This window comes from Lepisosteus oculatus, chromosome 3, assembly GCF_040954835.1.
Source record: "Lepisosteus oculatus isolate fLepOcu1 chromosome 3, fLepOcu1.hap2, whole genome shotgun sequence".
Lineage (NCBI taxonomy): Eukaryota > Metazoa > Chordata > Actinopteri > Semionotiformes > Lepisosteidae > Lepisosteus > Lepisosteus oculatus.
This window is the reverse complement of record NC_090698.1, coordinates 74,681,434-74,701,005: the sequence shown is the minus strand read 5'-3', so window position 1 is coordinate 74,701,005 and position 19,572 is coordinate 74,681,434. Positions and strand designations below refer to the sequence as shown.

The 19,572-nt window shown below is 54.1% G+C and overlaps 2 protein-coding genes across 6 annotated transcripts; one reads left to right on the top strand and one right to left on the bottom strand.

The window, feature by feature from the left end:
- Positions 1–109: 109 nt before the first annotated feature.
- thnsl2 (threonine synthase-like 2) lies at positions 110–16,796 on the bottom strand. 4 transcript variants are annotated; one of them, XM_069187575.1, is made up of 9 exons: positions 16,780–16,796; positions 12,262–12,488; positions 11,766–11,960; positions 7,722–7,874; positions 6,726–6,953; positions 5,615–5,763; positions 3,663–3,788; positions 2,917–3,071; positions 110–2,098 (listed from the first exon to the last, which is right to left on the bottom strand). In XM_069187575.1, coding segments are annotated over exons 1-9 (1,503 nt in total). In that variant the 5' UTR covers positions 16,782–16,796; the 3' UTR covers positions 110–1,830. The 4 variants fall into 4 exon arrangements, with proteins under 4 accessions (XP_069043676.1, XP_069043677.1, XP_069043678.1 ...); XM_069187576.1 differs by lacking the exon at positions 16,780–16,796 and adding an exon at positions 13,400–14,011; XM_069187577.1 differs by lacking the exon at positions 16,780–16,796 and adding an exon at positions 13,479–14,010.
- On the top strand, positions 15,789–19,303 carry LOC102694982 (fatty acid-binding protein 1, liver). Of its 2 annotated transcripts, XM_006626498.3 has the most exons (4): positions 15,797–15,906; positions 17,877–18,049; positions 18,689–18,781; positions 19,215–19,303. In XM_006626498.3, the coding sequence occupies exons 1-4, from the start codon at positions 15,840–15,842 to the stop codon at positions 19,263–19,265; spliced, it is 384 nt and encodes a 127-aa protein (XP_006626561.1). In that variant the 5' UTR covers positions 15,797–15,839; the 3' UTR covers positions 19,266–19,303. The 2 variants fall into 2 exon arrangements, with proteins under 2 accessions (XP_069043684.1, XP_006626561.1); XM_069187583.1 differs by having other exon boundaries at positions 15,789–15,906; positions 18,689–19,303.
- The last annotated feature ends 269 nt before the right edge of the window (positions 19,304–19,572 follow it).

The window sequence follows — 19,572 nt, the reverse complement described above, 5'->3', positions numbered from 1 at the left end:
CGATATGTGTGATGGCAGGTCTCCTCTGAATCCTCCGTTTAATTTCTCCTCCACTGCTGCTCCTGCCCGGAGTCGTGCAGTGAAATGATGAAACAACAGAGAGAGGAGATAAAGATAAGATCACTTTATTGGCCGTATACAATTTCTTGTATGAGGATTTTGTCTTCTCACATACCCCAACTTGCTCTCCATGAAACACAGGAGCAGTTGGGGTGAAGGGCCTTGCTCAGGGCCCAACAGAGTAGGATTCCTCTGCCGGCCACAGGATATGAACCGGTAACCTTCACCCACAGGCGCAGATCCTGAGCTACAGAGCACCGCCCCGCCACAAGGCTTACAGCACCTGGTGTTCCCAGGCGGTCTCCCAACCAAGTACAAACCAGGCCCGGCCCTTCCGAGATCAGACGAGATCGGGCATGCTCATGGCTGACTCTCTTTCATTGCTGACACTCAGACAGCGGTTCAGCAACATACCTTGTTTGAGGCTTAATACATCACCAAAACTCCCATTTCCTCCAGAACTTCCATTGCTCCAGACCCCAAACCCCCCGATCCCCCAAATCAAGCGGCAGTCTCAGCGGAGAGCTCCACTGTTCTGTCCCAGTCATTCGGCACTGCAAGCAGGGGGTGAAAGGGCAGCCCTCTCACCCAGATAACGCCACCTGCAACATCAGCTCTGTGAGGCAGACGAGGACGAAAAAGAATGAAGAAGGAAACTGTGATAGTCATGGGGATCTTGGGGTGTACAGAGATGGCTGTGCTTCATTACCAGAGAATGGCCACCTGGGGAAAGAGGCCAGAGAGTGACGACTTGGGGAAAGAGACCACTGGGGTCTGTACTCAGCTAGATGTCTGAAGAAGGCCAAGTCCATTCTCAGGGACCCCAGTCATCCCAGTCACAAACTGTTCTCCCTCCTACCCTCCGGTAAACGGTACCAAAGCATTCGGTCCAACAGACTACAGGACAGCTTCTACCTCCAGGCAGTAAGACTGCTAAACACTGGGGGAAAGAGGCCAGAGAGTGACCACTGGGAGAAAGAGGCCAGAGAGTGACCACTGGGGGAAAGAGACCACGGGGAAAGAGGCCGGAGAGTGACCACTGGGGGAAAGAGACCACTGGGGGAAAGAGGCCAGAGAGTGACCACTGGGAGAAAGAGGCCAGAGAGTGACCACTGGGGGAAAGAGACCACTGGGAGAAAGAGGCCAGAGAGTGACCACTGGGGGAAAGAGACCACTGGGAGAAAGAGGCCAGAGAGTGACCACTGGGGGAAAGAGACCGGAGAGTGACCACTGAAAGAAAGAGGCCGGAGAGTGACCACTGGGGGAAAGAGGCCAGAGAGTGACCACTGGGGAAAAGAGACCACTGGGGGAAAGAGGCTGGAGAGTGACCACTGGGGGAAAGAGGCCAGAGAGTGACCACTGGGGGAAAGAGACCACTGGGGGAAAGAGGCCGGAGAGTGACCACTGGGAGAAAGAGGCCAGAGAGTGACCACTGGGGGAAAGAGGCCAGAGAGTGACCACTGGGAGAAAGAGGCCGGAGAGTGACCACTGGGGGAAAGAGACCACTGGGGGAAAGAGGCCGGAGAGTGACCACTGGGAGAAAGAGGCCAGAGAGTGACCACTGGGAGAAAGAGGCCGGAGAGTGACCACTGGGGGAAAGAGGCGAGAGAGTGACCACTGGGGGAAACAAGACTTTGAAAGAGTAAGAGAAGGAATGACGGGGCGATACTGTGAGAAACAGCAGGATGTTCAGCCCAGAGCTCCCCTGAGGGCTCGGACAGATTTTATTTTATTTCATGTTAACGAACTCCGCCCCCGGGCCATGTGCTCTCACGGACACGCTCGCGGCACATGAGACTCGCTGGGACAAGCCCCCCGCACGGCAGGGGACCACCCCAGGCCCCCACCGCGCCTGGCTCGGAAGACGCCCTCCATCTTCTCTCTCAGCGCGGCCTCCCAGTCCTCTCCCTTCCTCAGCAGCTCACAGCGCGTCGCCATGGTTTCCAGGGCTCGCACCTCGGCAGGAATGTCAGGAGTCAATCCCGCCTTCAGCACCGCCTCCCGGAACTTAGCCGGCGACGCTGTTGCCAAGCAACACCTGGCGGGGCAGAACACACAGTGGCAACACCGCCAGAAGCAGGGTGCCGCTGGGGTCTGGACGGGGACAGTGCTGGGCTCCTTCGGGAGGTCCGGGCAGTCCCGCTGCCCTGCGGACTCTCCCAGGAGCCCGAGCCGGAGCAGCAGTCAACTCCAGGACTCGGGCTGTAAGGGGCACTGCGAGGAGTCGGGTTCAAGGAGAAACTGCAGATCAGCTTGACACGTCAGACTACACAAGATGAGACGCCATGTTTGTTTGGGCATGAAGCCCTCACTGGTGTGCTGTGCACTGAGACTGGGGTGTAGTGCAGTGAGACTAGGGTCCAGTGCAGAGAGATTGGGGTGCAGTGCAGTGAGACTAGGGTCCAGTGCAGAGAGATTGGGGTGCAGTGCAGTGCAGTGAGATTGGGGTGCAGTGCACTGCTGTGTAGTGTTGAGAAATTGGGGTGCAGTGAGATTGGGGTGCAGTGAAGTGCTGTGCAGAAATTGGGGTTCAGTGCAGTGCTGTGCAGAGAGATTGGGGTGCAGTGCTGTGAGATTGGGGTTCAGTGCAGTGCTGTGCAGAGAGATTGGGGTGCAGTGCTGTGAGATTGGGGTTCAGTGCAGTGCTGTGCAGAGAGATTGGGGTGCAGTGCTGTGAGATTGGGGTTCAGTGCAGTGCTGTGCAGTGAGATCAGGGTGCTGTGCAGTGCTGTGCTGTGCAGTGTGATTGGGATTCAAACGTGCTGTTTTATACAGGGACACTGGGGAGAGTACTGAAAGTGCTGTGTTAAGCAGGTTGTGCCATGTGATGCAGTTTTGTGCTGGTCAGTGCCTGACCTGGGCTGTCCAGGCACCAAGGGGCAGTGGTAGTGGTGCCACACAGCGACGGCACTGTGGGGACACAGCAGGTACCCACTCTCCTCCCAGCACCTCCGCATCGTCTCCATGATCTCAGAATCTGACACTGAGCCAGAGCGCAGCACTGCCGACAACTGGGAAGAGAGAGCCATAGAGAGAGATTGACACCGTACAGCACAGAGAGAGACTGTACAACACAGAGAGAGACTGTACAGCACACAGTGACACTGATACTGAACAGCACAGAGAGAGACTGTACCGCACAGAGAGAGACTGTACAACACAGAGAGACACTGACACTGTACAGTGAAGAGAGAGGCTGTACCGCACAGAGAGAGACTGTACAGCACACACAGTGACACTGACACTGTACAGCACAGAGAGAGACTCTACCGCACAGAGAGAGACTGTACAACACAGAGAGAGACTGTACAACACAGAGAGACACTAAAACTGTACAGTGAAGAGAGACACTGTACAGCACACAGAGAGACACTGTACAGCAGAGACTATGTACTGTATGTACTGTATGTACTGACCTCTCTGTGCAGTGTGTACATACTGACCTCTCTGTGCAGTGTGTGTGTGTGCTGACCTCTCTTCGTGTGTGTGTGCTGACCTCTCTGTGCAGTGTGTGTGTGCTGACCTCTCTGTGCTGTGTGTGTACTGACCTTTCTGTCCAGTGTGTGTGTGCTGACCCTTCCGTCCAGTGTGTATATACTGACCTCTCTGTGCAGTGTGTTTGGAAGAGCCAGGCTCCCAGTCCTGTAGAATTCCTCCATCAGCCCCTTGACCAGGACCCCATCACACCCAGACAGCAGCCAGAACACCCTCTCCATATTGTAGGGATCCTAGGGAGACACAGAACCAGGCTCTGCCCTCTCATCACACTGCCTGCCCTGGACAACACTCTCTACTCCCGTTCTTTGATGCGTGTTAGCTTCTGTATTACCAAATGCAATTTCCATGTCTGCTTGCTGTCTAACATTAAATGTTTCTCATCAGATTCAAATTCCACAAGTTTAATTCACAGAATCACTGATTTCCAGCACCTTCATGGTCCGATGCCAGAAGCAAGCTTGTAATCAAGGTGCAAGTGCAGTCCTGAGCAGTCCAGCACCTTGCAAGCTATAAACACATCACCGTAACAGACGTAGTAGGAAGGTTATGACCTTAATGCAGCAGAAGTGTTCAGAAAGATTTTATTATCTTTCTGTTGCCTTGAACTGAAAATATACCAAGTGCAGCTTAGCTCTGATGGTAATTAGTGCAATTACTGGTAAAATGGGCCCCCGATAAGCAGAATGTGAAGATTTCAGACAAACTAGGATGTCATAAATTGATTCACTATGAACCAGAGTCGACAGCAACAGTTTCCACACTGATGCCTCTTTGTCTATGACTTTACAACAGAGTCATGGTCCTCGAACCCTACCTGCAGGTCACCTGCTGGTGAGGAACCTGCAGTCTGGGGAAAAACATGACGGTCGCCCCTCGCCCTCTCTGTCTCCAGGACCCTGGCAGCTGCCCAGCTCCACACTAACCACGGGTCTGAAGGAGAGCTCACCAGCAGGTCTCAGACACAGCGAGGTGGGGGACACCGCAACACAACACAAAGGGCAGCCAAAACGAAAAGAAAGATGCAAAGTAAACCCAGCACTCAGGGCTGGAGAGCAGTAGTGGCCAAGAACAGGGCAAGCCCTGAAGTGAGAAAGCAAGTGCAGAGAGGTAGAAAAAAACAGAAAACTGGTGTAAGGAAACTAGGCGGCAGCAAACGCACAGCAGCTCAGCTAATGACAGAGCCCTGAGTGAACGGAGAGGGGAGTATTTAAAGAAAAATCAAACTAATAAGGAGATAATAATTGAATAATAGTTGAATTGGCCACCCGCTGTGTGGGACTGATCACCGTGCCTGCTCGGGCATGACAGTAGAGTGAAAGCATTTCTACACTGTTATCATCAGTGTCCTTGTAATCCCTGCGCAAGTGACCAGCTCTCTGTATCAGGGTACATTCATTCATATACTGTAGAATTTAATTCCTGTACCAGTTCATTTTACACTTTTATTATTGGGTAAATACATTTGTAAGTGGTATCCTTTGAATCTGTACGTGTCGCCTTGTTGTTACGGCTGAACGATTCCTAGGAGTCATTAAGTACCGGACTCTCAGACGATTCAGTAAGTTCAAACCGTCACCACTGAAGACAACCAGCACTTTCCCCAGTGAGAGAGAGAGCTACAGGACTGCAGACAAGGACGTACAGCAGGAGGGGCCTCCAACACGCTGAGAAAACATGACCTTTGTGCACTCCTGCCAGGACCCGGCAGCATCAGTCCAAACAACTCTTGCCAGCTCTTTCAGGAAACTGGGAGGGCTGGGGCACCTCTGCTTTATGACTGGGACACGCAGGGAAAGCTTGTGCTCCTCTGCTGAGCCCTAGCGCCCCCTTGCGATGAAAGCAGACGGACTGTCTATAGATCTGCTCCCTCCTGGCCAGGACTCGGCCCCTGGGCTCAGCGCCAGCCAGCAGAGGGAGCTCCTGCGCCTGGGCTGTCTGGGGGACGAGGACCGGAGGCTGCAGGTGTGGGGCAGAGGGCACGAGGGGCCGCAGGACTGCGCTGACCAGTGACCAGCCCCCAGAGCGCAGAGAGGAGTCCCGCTCTGCTGGGTCATACCTGTATGTCGATGCTGGGCGCCAGTGTGTGTGCCACCGATGGTGCCTGGGAGAAATCGCCGCTCTGCACTGCCCGCCGCACGATGTCGTTCTCATTCACCATGGCGACCAGCCGCAGGGGCAGCCCCATCCTCAGTGCGACGCAACCCGCTGGAGGCGAGAGAATCACCCAGCTGGGAGACGATCAGGCGAGCTTCTCTAAACACTGTCCCACACCGCCTCCCTCTCTCTGGGCTCTACCCACTGGCCCACACTGCCTCCCTCTCTCTGGGCTCTACCCACTGGCCCACACTGCCTCCCTCTCTCAGCTCTACCCACTGGCTCACACTGCCTCCCTCTCTCAGCTCTACCCACTGGCCCACACTGCCTCCCTCTCTCTGCTCTACCCACTGGCCCACACTGCCTCCCTCTCTCAGCTCTACCCACTGGCCCACACTGCCTCCCTCTCTCGGCTCTACCCACTGGCCCACACTGCCTCCCTCTCTCTGGGCTCTACCCACTGGCCCACACTGCCTCCCTCTCTCAGCTCTACCCACTGGCCCACACTGCCTCCCTCTCTCTGGGCTCTACCCACTGGCCCACACTGCCTCCGTCTCTCTGGGCTCTACCCACTGGCCCACACTGCCTCCCTCTCTCTGGGCTCTACCCACTGGCCCACACTTCCTCCCTCTCTCTGGGCTCTACCCACTGGCCCACACTGCCTCCCTCTCTCTGGACTCTACCCACTGGCCCACACTGCCTCCCTCTCTCTGGGCTCTACCCACTGGCCCACACTGCCTCCCTCTGTTTCCTGGTCCCTCAGACCTTCAGCCTGTGCTTTGTAAGGGTGAGTCTTTGGTTACTTGTCTTGCCCTGGTCACTCGGCGTTTTCAGAATCCGACGGTAACTAAGTTTGGGATTTCTGTTACGCTCGTGTGTAACTGGGCCGACTCTGATCTGTGGTGCTTCAGCAGGGCTGTTCTGAGGCTGGCGGGTGTCGATGGCATCGGGACCCGACTCCTCAGCAGGCGTGTGGGCAGGGCTGGGAGGTAGGGCAGTCCTGCCCAGGGTGACGAGGCAGTCCAGCTGCCCTTCTTCCCAGCATACAAAACTGTGACAGCGGCGCCCCCTACCTGCGATGTTGCCGGCCCCCCCGGTGGGCACGACCACCTCGAGGAGTGGCAGGGGCGTGGCGTCGAGCGGGCAGCACTGCAGGTAGGCGTAGAAGAAGTGTGCCGTCTGCACCAGGACGCGCGCCCAGTTCACCGAGTTCAGACTCATCAGGCTGTGGCGCTTCACGAACCGGCTGTCGGCGAAGAGGCGCCGGGTGATCACATCAATGTCGTCACAGCTGCCCTCCGCTGGGAGAGACGAGGCGCTGTCAGTCTGCCGGGACAGCTCCACCCGAGGGTGCTGCAGTATGACCATGTGCTGTGGCTGCGTATCTGCCCAGTGCCCGTCCAGTGGCCTGAGTGTATCTGCCCAGTGACCTCCCAGTGGGCTGAGTGTATCTGCCCAGTGACCTCCCAGTGGCCTGAGTGTATCTGCCCAGTGACCTTCCAGTGGCCTGAGTGTATCTGCCCAGTGACCTTCCAGTGGGCTGAGTGTATCTGCCCAGTGTCCGTCCAGTGGCCTGAGTGTATCTGCCCAGTGCCCGTCCAGTGGCCTGAGTGTATCTGCCCAGTGACCTCCCAGTGGCCTGAGTGTATCTGCCCAGTGACCTCCCAGTGGCCTGAGTGTATCTGCCCAGTGTCCATCCAGTGGCCTGAGTGTATCTGCCCAGTGACCTCCCAGTGGGCTGAGTGTATCTGCCCAGTGTCCATCCAGTGGCCTGAGTGTATCTGCCCAGTGACCTCCCAGTGGGCTGAGTGTATCTGCCCAGTGTCCGTCCAGTGGCCTGAGTATAACTGCCCAGTGACCCAGTGGGCTGAGTGTATCTGCCCAGTGACCCAGTGGGCTGAGTGTATCTGCCCAGTGCCCGTCCAGTGGCCTGAGTGTATCTGCCCAGTGACCTCCCAGTGGGCTGAGTGTATCTGCCCAGTGACCTCCCAGTGGCCTGAGTGTATCTATCCAGTGACAGACTGTCTGATCAGTGGCCAGTATCCACCCTGTGAGCTGTGTGTTCTGACCTGCAAAGACATGCACGTTGTCCTCCAGCACAGTGGTCATCTGTCTCTCCTGAACAGCAGTACAGCGCCCACTGGGAAAAACTACCACAATGTCGATGCCCTCCAGTCCGCGTACACTGTGGATGGCAGAGCTGCCCGTGTCCCCAGAGGTCCCTGTGGGTGAAGCAGTGGGGTCAGTGCTCTCTGGAGGAGGAGACAGGAGCAGTGGGGTCAGTGCTCTCTGGAGGAGGAGGAGACAGGAGCAGTGGGGTCAGTGCTCTCTGGAGGAGGAGGAGACAGGAGCAGTGGGGTCAGTGCTCTCTGGAGGAGGAGGAGACAGGAGCAGTGGGGTCAGTGCTCTCTGGAGGAGGAGGAGACAGGAGCAGTGGGGTCGGTGCTCTCTGGAGGAGGAGGAGACAGGAGCAGTGGGGTCGGTGCTCTCTGGAGGAGGAGGAGACAGGAGCAGTGGGGTCAGTGCTCTCTGGAGGAGGAGGAGACAGGAGCAGTGGGGTCAGTGCTCTCTGGAGGAGGAGGAGACAGGAGCAGTGGGGTCAGTGCTCTGTGGAGGAGGAGACAGGAGCAGTGGGGTCAGTGCTCTGTGGAGGAGGAGACAGGAGCAGTGGGGTCAGTGCTCTGTGGAGGAGGAGGAGACAGGAGCAGTGGGGTCAGTGCTCTCTGGAGGAGGAGGAGACAGGAGCAGTGGGGTCAGTGCTCTGTGGAGGAGGAGGAGACAGGATCAGTGGGGTCAGTGCTCTGTGGAGGAGGAGGAGACAGGAGCAGTGGGGTCAGTGCTCTCTGGAGGAGGAGGAGACAGGAGCAGTGGGGTCAGTGCTCTGTGGAGGAGGAGACAGGAGCAGTGGGGTCAGTGCTCTGTGGAGGAGGAGGAGACAGGAGCAGTGGGGTCAGTGCTCTCTGGAGGAGGAGGAGACAGGAGCAGTGGGGTCAGTGCTTTCTGGAGGAGGAGGAGACAGGAGCAGTGGGGTCAGTGCTTTCTGGAGGAGGAGGAGACAGGAGCAGTGGGGTCAGTGCTCTGTGGAGGAGGAGGAGACAGGAGCAGTGGGGTCAGTGCTCTCTGGAGGAGGAGGAGACAGGAGCAGTGGGGTCAGTGCTCTGTGGAGGAGGAGGAGACAGGAGCAGTGGGGTCAGTGCTCTCTGGAGGAGGAGGAGACAGGAGCAGTGGGGTCAGTGCTCTGTGGAGGAGGAGACAGGAGCAGTGGGGTCAGTGCTCTGTGGAGGAGGAGGAGACAGGAGCAGTGGGGTCAGTGCTCTCTGGAGGAGGAGGAGACAGGAGCAGTGGGGTCAGTGCTCTCTGGAGGAGGAGGAGACGGGAGCAGTGGGGTCAGTGCTCTGTGGAGGAGGAGGAGACGGGAGCAGTGGGGTCAGTGCTCTCTGGAGGAGGAGGAGACAGGAGCAGTGGGGTCAGTGCTCTGTGGAGGAGGAGGAGGAGACAGGAGCAGTGGGGTCAGTGCTCTCTGGAGGAGGAGGAGACAGGAGCAGTGGGGTCAGTGCTCTCTGGAGGAGGAGGAGACAGGAGCAGTGGGGTCAGTGCTCTCTGGAGGAGGAGGAGACAGGAGCAGTGGGGTCAGTGCTCTCTGGAGGAGGAGGAGACAGGAGCAGTGGGGTCAGTGCTCTCTGGAGGAGGAGGAGGAGACAGGAGCAGTGGGGTCAGTGCTCTGTGGAGGAGGAGACAGGAGCAGTGGGGTCAGTGCTCTCTGGAGGAGGAGGAGACAGGAGCAGTGGGGTCAGTGCTCTGTGGAGGAGGAGGAGACAGGAGCAGTGGGGTCACTGCTCTCTGGAGGAGGAGGAGACAGGAGCAGTGGGGTCAGTGCTCTCTGGAGGAGGAGGAGACAGGAGCAGTGGGGTCAGTGCTCTCTGGAGGAGGAGGAGACAGGAGCAGTGGGGTCAGTGCTCTCTGGAGGAGGAGGAGACAGGAGCAGTGGGGTCAGTGCTCTCTGGAGGAGGAGGAGACAGGAGCAGTGGGGTCAGTGCTCTCTGGAGGAGGAGGAGACAGGAGCAGTGGGGTCAGTGCTCTCTGGAGGAGGAGGAGACAGGAGCAGTGGGGTCAGTGCTCTGTGGAGGAGGAGACAGGAGCAGTGGGGTCAGTGCTCTCTGGAGGAGGAGGAGACAGGAGCAGTGGGGTCAGTGCTCTCTGGAGGAGGAGACAGGAGCAGTGGGGTCAGTGCTCTGTGGAGGAGGAGGAGACAGGAGCAGTGGGGTCAGTGCTCTGTGGAGGAGGAGGAGACAGGAGCAGTGGGGTCAGTGCTCTCTGGAGGAGGAGGAGACAGGAGCAGTGGGGTCAGTGCTCTGTGGAGGAGGAGACAGGAGCAGTGGGGTCAGTGCTCTCTGGAGGTGTGGTGTCTTTCAGAGTTTTTGTGAAGAGTCCAATGGTCTGTTTTTTGAGGTGTTTATGGTCGTGTAGATGCTGTGGTCCAAGGGTGGAGTGATGGGCCAGGTAGACGTTTGGGAGCAGGGCGCAGCACCGTGAGATCTCGGCATTGATTCTCTGGATGGTGTGCTCCCACTGCCAACAGGAAGAAACAGAGACAGAGGTGCACTTTCTACTGCACTGTGACACATATTCTGGGATTAGACTTTCTTCCCCAAATTTACAAATCTAGAATTTACAAATCTTACAAATCTCAGAATTCCCACACCTGCCAGAATCACAACAGCTCCCAATCCTACTGGGAGAGGGAGGAGGAAACTCAGTTGAACTGGCAGCCCAGTATGTGATCTCCTTTCACAACCCAGTGAGTCTGTCTCCCAATAATGCTCCATACTGTATGTTTGTCTGTAAATGTATTAGGATTGTGCCTAGATTTTATGCTAATTGTATATGCTTTGGAAACACTGATCAATTAATTGGTCATGCCAGTAAAGCATCTTGAATTGAATTGAATACAAAGGGACAGAGGGACAGAGCTTCAGAGAGATACTGAGAGGGATACAGACAGACAGAGAGATATTGAATGAACGGAAATGTATCTATCAATTTGCAAAATAATATGCTTAATAATGCTTTAATAAAATCAAATAAGCATTAGCAGAAGTATACTTAAGCTGTTTTTGCAAAAGACTGCCTTGTCTTCACACATATGCTAAATTAAGATAAGGTGTCAGACATCTGTGTGAGAGAAAGAGGAAGTAAGTTTGGGCTCTCTGACCACAAAGAAACTAACATTTATCAATGGTCGCCTCCAGGTCACCCAGGATGGGAGCTTAGCATGATATCATCTGTGCATACAGTATATATGTATCAATAATACAGCGTGTGATCTCCTGTCACAGCCTGAGGAACAGACAGTGAGCATGTCTCTCGATAATAATAATACAGTGTGTGATCTCCTGTCACAGCCTGAGGAACAGACAGTGAGCCTGTCTCTCAATAATAATAATACAGTGTGTGATCTCCTGTCCCAGCCTGAGGAACAGACAGTGAGCCTGTCTCTCAATAATAATAATACAGTGTGTGATCTCCTGTCCCAGCCTGAGGAACAGACAGTGAGCCTGTCTCTCAATAATAATAATACAGTGTGTGATCTCCTGTCCCAGCCTGAGGAACAGACAGTAAGCCTGTCCCTCAATAATAATAATACAGTGTGTGATCTCCTGTCCCAGCCTGAGGAACAGACAGTGAGCCTGTCTCTCAATAATAATAATACAGTGTGTGATCTCCTGTCCCAGCCTGAGGAACAGACAGTGAGCCTGTCTCTCAATAATAATAATACAGTGTGTGATCTCCTGTCCCAGCCTGAGGAACAGACAGTGAGCCCGTCTCTCAATAATAATAATACAGAGTGTGATCTCCTGTCCCAGCCTGAGGAACAGACAGTGAGCCTGTCTCTCAATAATAATAATACAGTGTGTGATCTCCTGTCCCAGCCTGAGGAACAGACTGAGCCTGTCTCTCAATAGCTATGTGTTGTCTAATGTCTGTAGATGATGTATTGACTGTATATGCTTAGCAACACTGAAATTTACCAGTCCAGTTCTTGAATTGAATTTACAGGCAGATAGAGCTCCAGGTGCACACAGACTGAAAAGCAGACCAGGCCTGTCTCTTACCCACGAGGATAGTGACGTGTCTCTTCTGCCTCTTGAGGAAGTGTCCAATCAGCTGCGCTGTGCAGCTCATGGCCAGGTCCTTGAAGGCCAGGGTGGCACCGTGCCACAGCTCCAGGACTGCCAGCCCATCCTGCAGCCTCACCATCCGCACTGCTTCAGGCACAGAGAACCCCCTGAGCGCCCGAGACAGCAGGGCTGCCAACACAGAACCAGGAGTCAAGGACACATACAGGCAGGCAGAGACACTGAGAGCAGCCCTGAGCCCCGCAGACAGAGACACTGAGAGCAGCCCTGAGCCCTGCAGGCACTGAGAGCAGCCCTGAGCCCTGCAGGCAGAGACACTGAGAGCAGCCCTGAGCCCTGCAGGCAGAGACACTGAGAGCAGCCCTGAGCCCTGCAGGCAGAGACACTGAGAGCAGCCCTGAGCCCTGCAGGCACTGAGAGCAGCCCTGAGCCCTGCAGGCAGAGACACTGAGAGCAGCCCTGCCAGTCTCACCATTCAGCTCCTCTCGGGGAATGACCTCTGGGGGGATGAAGAGGGCACAGACCTCCTCCACCAGCTGGGGGTAGGACAGGGCGCTCCAGAGGCGCAGCGTGGCAGGGGGCACAGAGGGCAGCTCCTCAGGCATGAACATGCCCCCGTCCTCCGCGAAGCCAGAGAACAGCACGTCCTCGAAGCCCCGCCCCCTCACAGCTCCACGCGTGCTGCAGTAGCGCATGGTCCTGCCAGCACAGGACACACTGGTCAACATGTAGGACACACTGGACAACACACAGAGCATACTGGACAACACACTGGTCAACACACCGGACGCAGTGGACAACACAGACAGCATACTGGACAACACACACAACACACTGGACAACATACTGGCCAACACACATAACACACTGGCCAACACGCAGGACACACTGGTCACTCTGGTCAATATGCACACAATAGAAAACACACATTACACACTAGTCAACACACATTACAAACTGGACTGCCCACTGGTCAACACACATAACATACTGGACAACACTCTGGTCAACATGCATGACACACCAGACAACACAGAGAAATACACTGACCAGACACACACACTTCACAAGAGAAATACACTGACCAGACACACACACTTCACAAGAGAAATACACTGACCTGACACACACACTTCACAAGAGAAATACACTGACCAGACACACACACTTCACAAGAGAAATACACTGACCAGACACACACACTTCACAAGAGAAATACACTGACCTGACACACACACTTCACAAGAGAAATACACTGACCTGACACACACACTTCACAAGAGAAATACACTGACCAGACACACACACTTCACAAGAGAAATACACTGACCAGACACACACACTTCACAAGAGAAATACACTGACCAGACACACACACTTCACAAGAGAAATACACTGACCTGACACACACACTTCACAAGAGAAATACACTGACCTGACACACACACTTCACAAGAGAAATACACTGACCAGACACACACACTTCACAAGAGAAATACACTGACCTGACACACACACTTCACAAGAGAAATACACTGACCAGACACACACACTTCACAAGAGAAATACACTGACCTGACACACACACTTCACAAGAGAAATACACTGACCTGACACACACACTTCACACAGAGAAACGGTATCTGTAGAGTTTTCTCACACGCAAGAAGGCACACAGTCCGCACTTACAGGCTCGTCGCTGCGGTTACTGTGGACTTTCTACGCACAGCACTGCGAATGCAGCTTCAGCCTGTTACAGACCGCGGCTATTATTAGGACTGGCGTCACCAGCGAGACTGCGTGTCCTGCCGTCCGCACCGCGGTCACTTCGGCCGAGCCGAGCGCTGGACACGGCGCAGTGGGCGGCCCGGGTCCCGGAGCGGGTCTCGGGGCAGAGTCCACGCCTGCTCTTCCACACACTCCGCCCACAGGGCACGGGGCACGGGGCACGGGGCGAGGGAACCCGCTGCCTGCCGGACAGCGCCCTCTGCTGCCGACACGCAGACACACGGCCAGCTCTGACAGCAGAGCGGGAACCTCAGTCTCTCCCTCTTCTGATCATTGTACACACCATTCTAAATGCAGCCTGACATCTTCGACACGACCAGCTTTGATTTAAATCTTTTCCCTAGGGTTCCCTCACTTTTCACTAGATATCCTGGTATTTTTATTGCTTCCCACATTGCCTGGGAGACGCAGGCTAAGCGATGTGTCGACATAGTCACCCAGGTCTTTTTCACAAGAACTGTATCATCTTCTAGCTCAATATTTCTCACTTTGTATTTACAGTTATTTTGTCTACCTGAACCCTACCAAAACCCTGCATCTGTCTGTATCGAGGGCTGATGTTTCACTGGTTTTCTCGGCTGTGATACTGTGCTCTGTGTCCGTTCCTCAGAGGCGCCAGTCTTGTAAATGATTCACTTCTTGCTCGTTTTTCTTCTTACATACAGAAATCTGATCATGACCAATAAACTCAGACACATTAAGCCTTTCTGATGAGCATCTCTTGTATCACATTTACAGTATTAGGGTCACAAGTAACAGGAGTGAGTCAGTCTGGACTCTGCTCCCTGGAGACACGTCTGAACTCCTGTTGGGACACAGACACATCACTGTGTGTGTCTGTTTATCTGTGCTGCTGCAGGCCAGGTGGACTGAATTTATGGGCAGCAATGCTGTCTCGCAGTGCTGGGGCCCTGGGCTCAGTCCTAGACCTGGGGCGTTTTCTCTCTGGAGTTCATCTGCTCTCCCTGTGTTTGCGTGGGTTTCAATCAAATTCTCTTTCTGGTTCGCTTTCTATTCAAGTAGCTCCACATGAGGTGAAAACAGACCAGAAACAAATTGTTTAGGCTCCTTTGGATTTAAAGAAGATGCCTTCTGATTTCTAAGAAAATATGACATCCTTACATCACCTGTATGTCAGGAGCTACTGTTATTTCTGGGGACGTTTTCTCACAGTTTGTGCTATTTGCGCTGCATGAGTGATGCTAAAACACACACACCTTCGCTCAGACACACCCTGTACCTGGTGACTCCCTGCACTGATAACAGCCCAGCAGGTAACCTGTGGTCACACTGATCTTTGCTTTGACTGCAGAACTCTTGCTGTCTGTGACTTTTGTAACTTCTGTAACAGTGCGAGTTATCAGGTGTCTCTGCGCACATTGGACAGCCTAGACCTCCACAGCCCCAGCTCTGTACAGCAGAGAAACCTTTACTCTCCCACTGCACAGCACTGACAATTCAGACACTGCTCTGACTTTTCGTCCATATGTTTTATCATTCCTAACAACTTGAAACAAATTGTGCTCTGGATTAAAAAAAAATTAAAAACTGAATTCTAAAAAAGGTTATGCAATTTTGTTATTAAATACTTAAAGGGTTTACATGGTGCAATGCATGGGGTATACAGTATACTGCAGTGCAATAGAGAAGTCTATAAACTGTAGTACAGGAGTCTGTGTAGTGTAGTACAGGAGTCCATAAACTGTAGTACAGGAGTTGATATAGTGTAGTACAGGAGTCTATAAACTGTAGGACAGGAGTCTGTGTAGTGTAGTACAGGAGTCTGTGTAGTGTAGTGCAGGAGTCTATAAACTGTAGTACAGGAGTTTATATAGTGTAGTACAGGAGTCTATAAACTGTATTACATGAGTTAATATAGTGTAGTACAGGAGTCTATAAACTGTATTACAGGAGTTGATATAGTGTAGTACAGGAGTCTGTGTAGTGTAGTACAGGAGTTTATATAGTGTACCACAGGAGTTTATATAGGGCTGTACCCCAATCAGACTGGTGTATCCCCATGATCGCTGTGTTTTGATGTAATTCCGAAAACAGCAGACAGCGAGATCCTTTAAGTCCCGGAGCTGCCGACACCAGCGCTGAGAGGCTCCACTCCTTGGCCCTTATCTTATCTGATCAGGGCTAGAGGTGGGCCTGCCGCGGTCCTCAGCGGGCCTGAGGTCATCCGACCGCCCCGGCGCGCCGCCCCCCCGCCCTATAAACCACCCGGTCCCTGCGCGCTCCCGCCGCCCGACCGCAGCGATGGCGTTCACCGGGAAATACGAGCTGGTGTCTCATGAGAACTTCGAGCCCTTCATGAAGGCGATCGGTGAGTGCGGGCTGACCAGGCTGGGCCGGCTCGGTTCTCCGCTTGCACCCTTTATTAATCTGGGCAGCCGGTTCGCGCAGCTTCAGGCGATGCCGCAGGTTGTTTAGTTGTTTAGGTGTGTTCTGCGTGCGAGTATAACAGCTATTCTGTCGGGTTTGTGTGTAAGTTACTGTGTAGTCAGTATGAGGTCTCTGTGAGCTCCTCGGTGCTCGTCTGGAAAACGATACCGAAGCATCGAGACAAAGACCAAAAGATTTCAGAATTGCTTTTAAGACTGATAAACAGCCAACCACGACAGGCACCAGCAGTTACCCAAACGACCACTGGTAAATAGTCAGTCCACTTGAAACTGATAAGATGCACCTGCGTTTTTTTTCTTTCCCCGACACCTCCAATCCCCACCATATCTCGTTATGTCATTCATTGCGTAAATCTTGTAAATTGTGTAATTTGTTGTAATAGGGTCGGCCGCGGTGTAAATTGTATAAATTGTTGTATTCTACTCTGTGACCTTAATTCTGTCAGCTCCTGTCCTATCTCTCCTTGCGAGCTTGCGGAAAAAAGCGTTTCATTGCCGACAAACACCGCTGTACAGTACGCTGTTGTGCATTTAATAAATAAACCTTGATTGATTGATTGTGCACGCTATAGTCAGTCAGGGTTGTTTATAAGCTACTGTATAGTCTGTATAAGGGCTCTGTGAGCCCCTCGGTGCACGCTATACAGCCTTGTGGTGCAGGTTTGTATACAGGCATTCGCAGTACATTGGGTAGACCTTGGCAGTAGAGGACAACAAAAGTTTAATGCGTTTGTAACTCCTAAAGTTTGAAACGAGCACAGTTTCTACTCTTAATAAGCCTCGCTAGCGCTCACATGGGTCGGGGTGCACGATACTGCGCGCAACTCCAGCCCTGTTTCGGAGAATCGCCCCTCAGGCTGATCCGGACTCCCGAGTCCGAGTCGCGGAACCACGGTCCGGTCCGGACCCTGTCTGCGGATGCAAGGCTGCTCCTGAGACAGTGAAGTCTGGCTCGGGAAACGAAGGGGGAGTTTTAGAGACCTTGCAGTGTCAGTTTAAGAACATTTTTATCTGGAATTGCTTTTGTTAAATTGCAATTTGAAATGTCTGCCAAATGCTCGAAATGTCTTCAAACCCCTTCTCGGTTTTGACTTATAATAAGAGGTCGGTCTGGGCTTTGAGTTTACGTATTTTGAATCTTTTAGTTTGTACTTTAAACTCTCCTGCTCGGTCTGAAATGCTTGGTGCTTTGATTTGGTTCACCGACCGGTGAATTGCTCCGCTCCGATCCCACCGCCGTGCGGAGGGGAGAAGCCGTCCTCTGGTGCAGCAGGGTCGCTGAAGAGCAGTCGCTCACCGAGCCGAGGGGTGTTGCTCCCTGGCGGCAGAGGAGTTTAGTCCGCACCTGGGGGCAGTCGCGGGTTACTGTACTCCAAGCCAGTTACTAGCCTGGAGTGCCGTCTGCACGATCACCCACTGCTCGTCTGCGAACCTTTGTCCATGGCGACGGATCTCCGGATCTCCAGCTTGTCCCCGGTTGGTGGGTTGATCAGCATGTCTGCCTCGCAGCGCTGGGGCCCTGGGATCAGTTCCTGGGGTGCTGTCTGTGTGGAGTCTGCATGTTCTCCCTGTGTTTGTGTGGGTTTCCTTCCACAGTCCAAAGACAAGCTGGCAGGTTGGTTGTCCTCTTGGGAAGATGGCCCTGGTGTGAGTGTGTGTAGGTGGGCGTCAGTCTGCCCTGGGTTCGGGGTGCACCCTGCCTTGTGCCCACTGACAGGCTCCGGCCCCCCGCGACCGGGTGGGTGGGTGTGTTTCAGCGTGATCCGAGAGCTCCGGACCGGACCGGACCGGCTCGTCGCCTTGCCACGGGATGATCTGTTTTCAGCCGCTGAGAGAACTTTTAATCCTTCTGCTGATCTGCTTCTGAGCCCCGGACTGTCCCTAATCCCAGGGCTCCCGGACGAGCTGGTCCAGAAGGGCAAGGACATCCGGAGCGTCTCGGAGATCGAGCAGAGCGGCGACTCCTTCAAGGTGACGGTGACCACAGGCAGCAAGGTGCTGGTGAACCAGTTCACTCTGGGCCAGGAGAGCGAGCTGCAGACGCCCACGGGCGAGAAGGTCAAGGTCAGCACCGCTTCCCGCCAGCAGGGGGAGACAGTGCCGCTCCGCCGGCTTCACTGGGTTAAGACCTCTGTAGCACCCGACCTTTGGAAAAGGGCTTATTCTCGGAACAAAGGCTCCCTTCACTCCCAAGCGCTGCTCAGAAATGGGCTCAGCCTCTTTATCCGCTGGGTAAATGCCAAATGAGCTGCTGACCATGGGACCGAACGATTGTTCTCCTTCTGAAAACCTCTCTTTGGTTTCTTAAGCTGTACTGTATTCAGCTGCTTTAAGCAGAACTACAGGCTAGTGGCCAAGAGATGCCCAGATCTGGAAGAGGCTGACGGCAGAAATCCACACCCAGCCCGAAGGAACCCAGCGTGGTTTATCAGTTTGTGCCATTGATGCACAAAGCCTGGTGGGTTTCTTTAAAAGGCGATTTCAGAGCTTGGGAGAACAGTTCTGTTAAGCTGTCCTGGTTCAGGCTTAAAGTGACCAATTTAAGCACCTTGGGTCTTAACCTTATGATTTAAAGAGAATACAGAGTAAAGATTGGGACACTGATTCTGCTGTCATTATAAATGACGTTGGCAGAGTTGAACAAACTTGTGCCGTAAACGTGCGATTGGTGACGTGTTCGCTGTCCTGTCCTCTGCTCCCCAGGCTGTGGTGACGATGGAGGGAGGGAACAAGCTCAAGGTGTGTCTGAACGGGATCAATTCGGTCACAGAGCTGTGTGGAGACCAGATCATCAATGTGAGTATCGGCTTGACTAGGTTTCTCTTGAGTGGTGACTGGTTCCACTGGAGAGCTGATCTCTCTGTGTGCCTGGGCAGTGTGTCCAGCACTGTTACACAGAGCTGGAATTGTTTCCAGCCATGTTCTTGGAGACCCAGATCTGTCATCAGTGCTACAGGTCTGAGGAGGTGGACCCTGGGTTCTGTTGGCCTGGAAGCCCAGAGGACTCCAGGCTCTCCCGGGCTGGGCGTGCGCTGTTGTCCGCTGCTGTCCTGAGGCAGCCCTAGCCTGTGAGGGACATCGGTCCACATTCTGACAGCCTGCACAGGCCCAGGTCCCTTAGGAACCCCCTCCGTCCTGTCTCTGCAAAGTTCTCCTCTTTCTCAAGTGTGACACACAAGGGGATATTGTGTACCAGCGCCCCCTGATCTCTTCTCTCTTTGTCTTTCAGACCATGACCCTCGGAGGCATTGTGTACAAAAGGATAAGCAAGCGCATTTAGAGCCGAGTGGGCGTGTCAATAAAGCACGAGAGCGATCAGCTGGCTGTGTCTGTTTCTTGAGTGGGCGGCGAGAGCAGCAGGCTGCCCTGCCTGGGGCCACACGCTGTGCCGGGGCAGCAGTGGCAGAGGGGGAACGTGCTTCCCTCCTGCGCCAGTCTGTCTCACTGCCCCCTTCCCGTCTCCACACAGGGGTGTCCAGCAGGGTGTCACTTCAGAACAGGAGGACAAAGGCAGGGCACCAGAGTCCGAGGAAATATCCTGCCAGGTTAAATGCTCCAGGTCCAGTGGGGGGACGCAGGGGGACAGG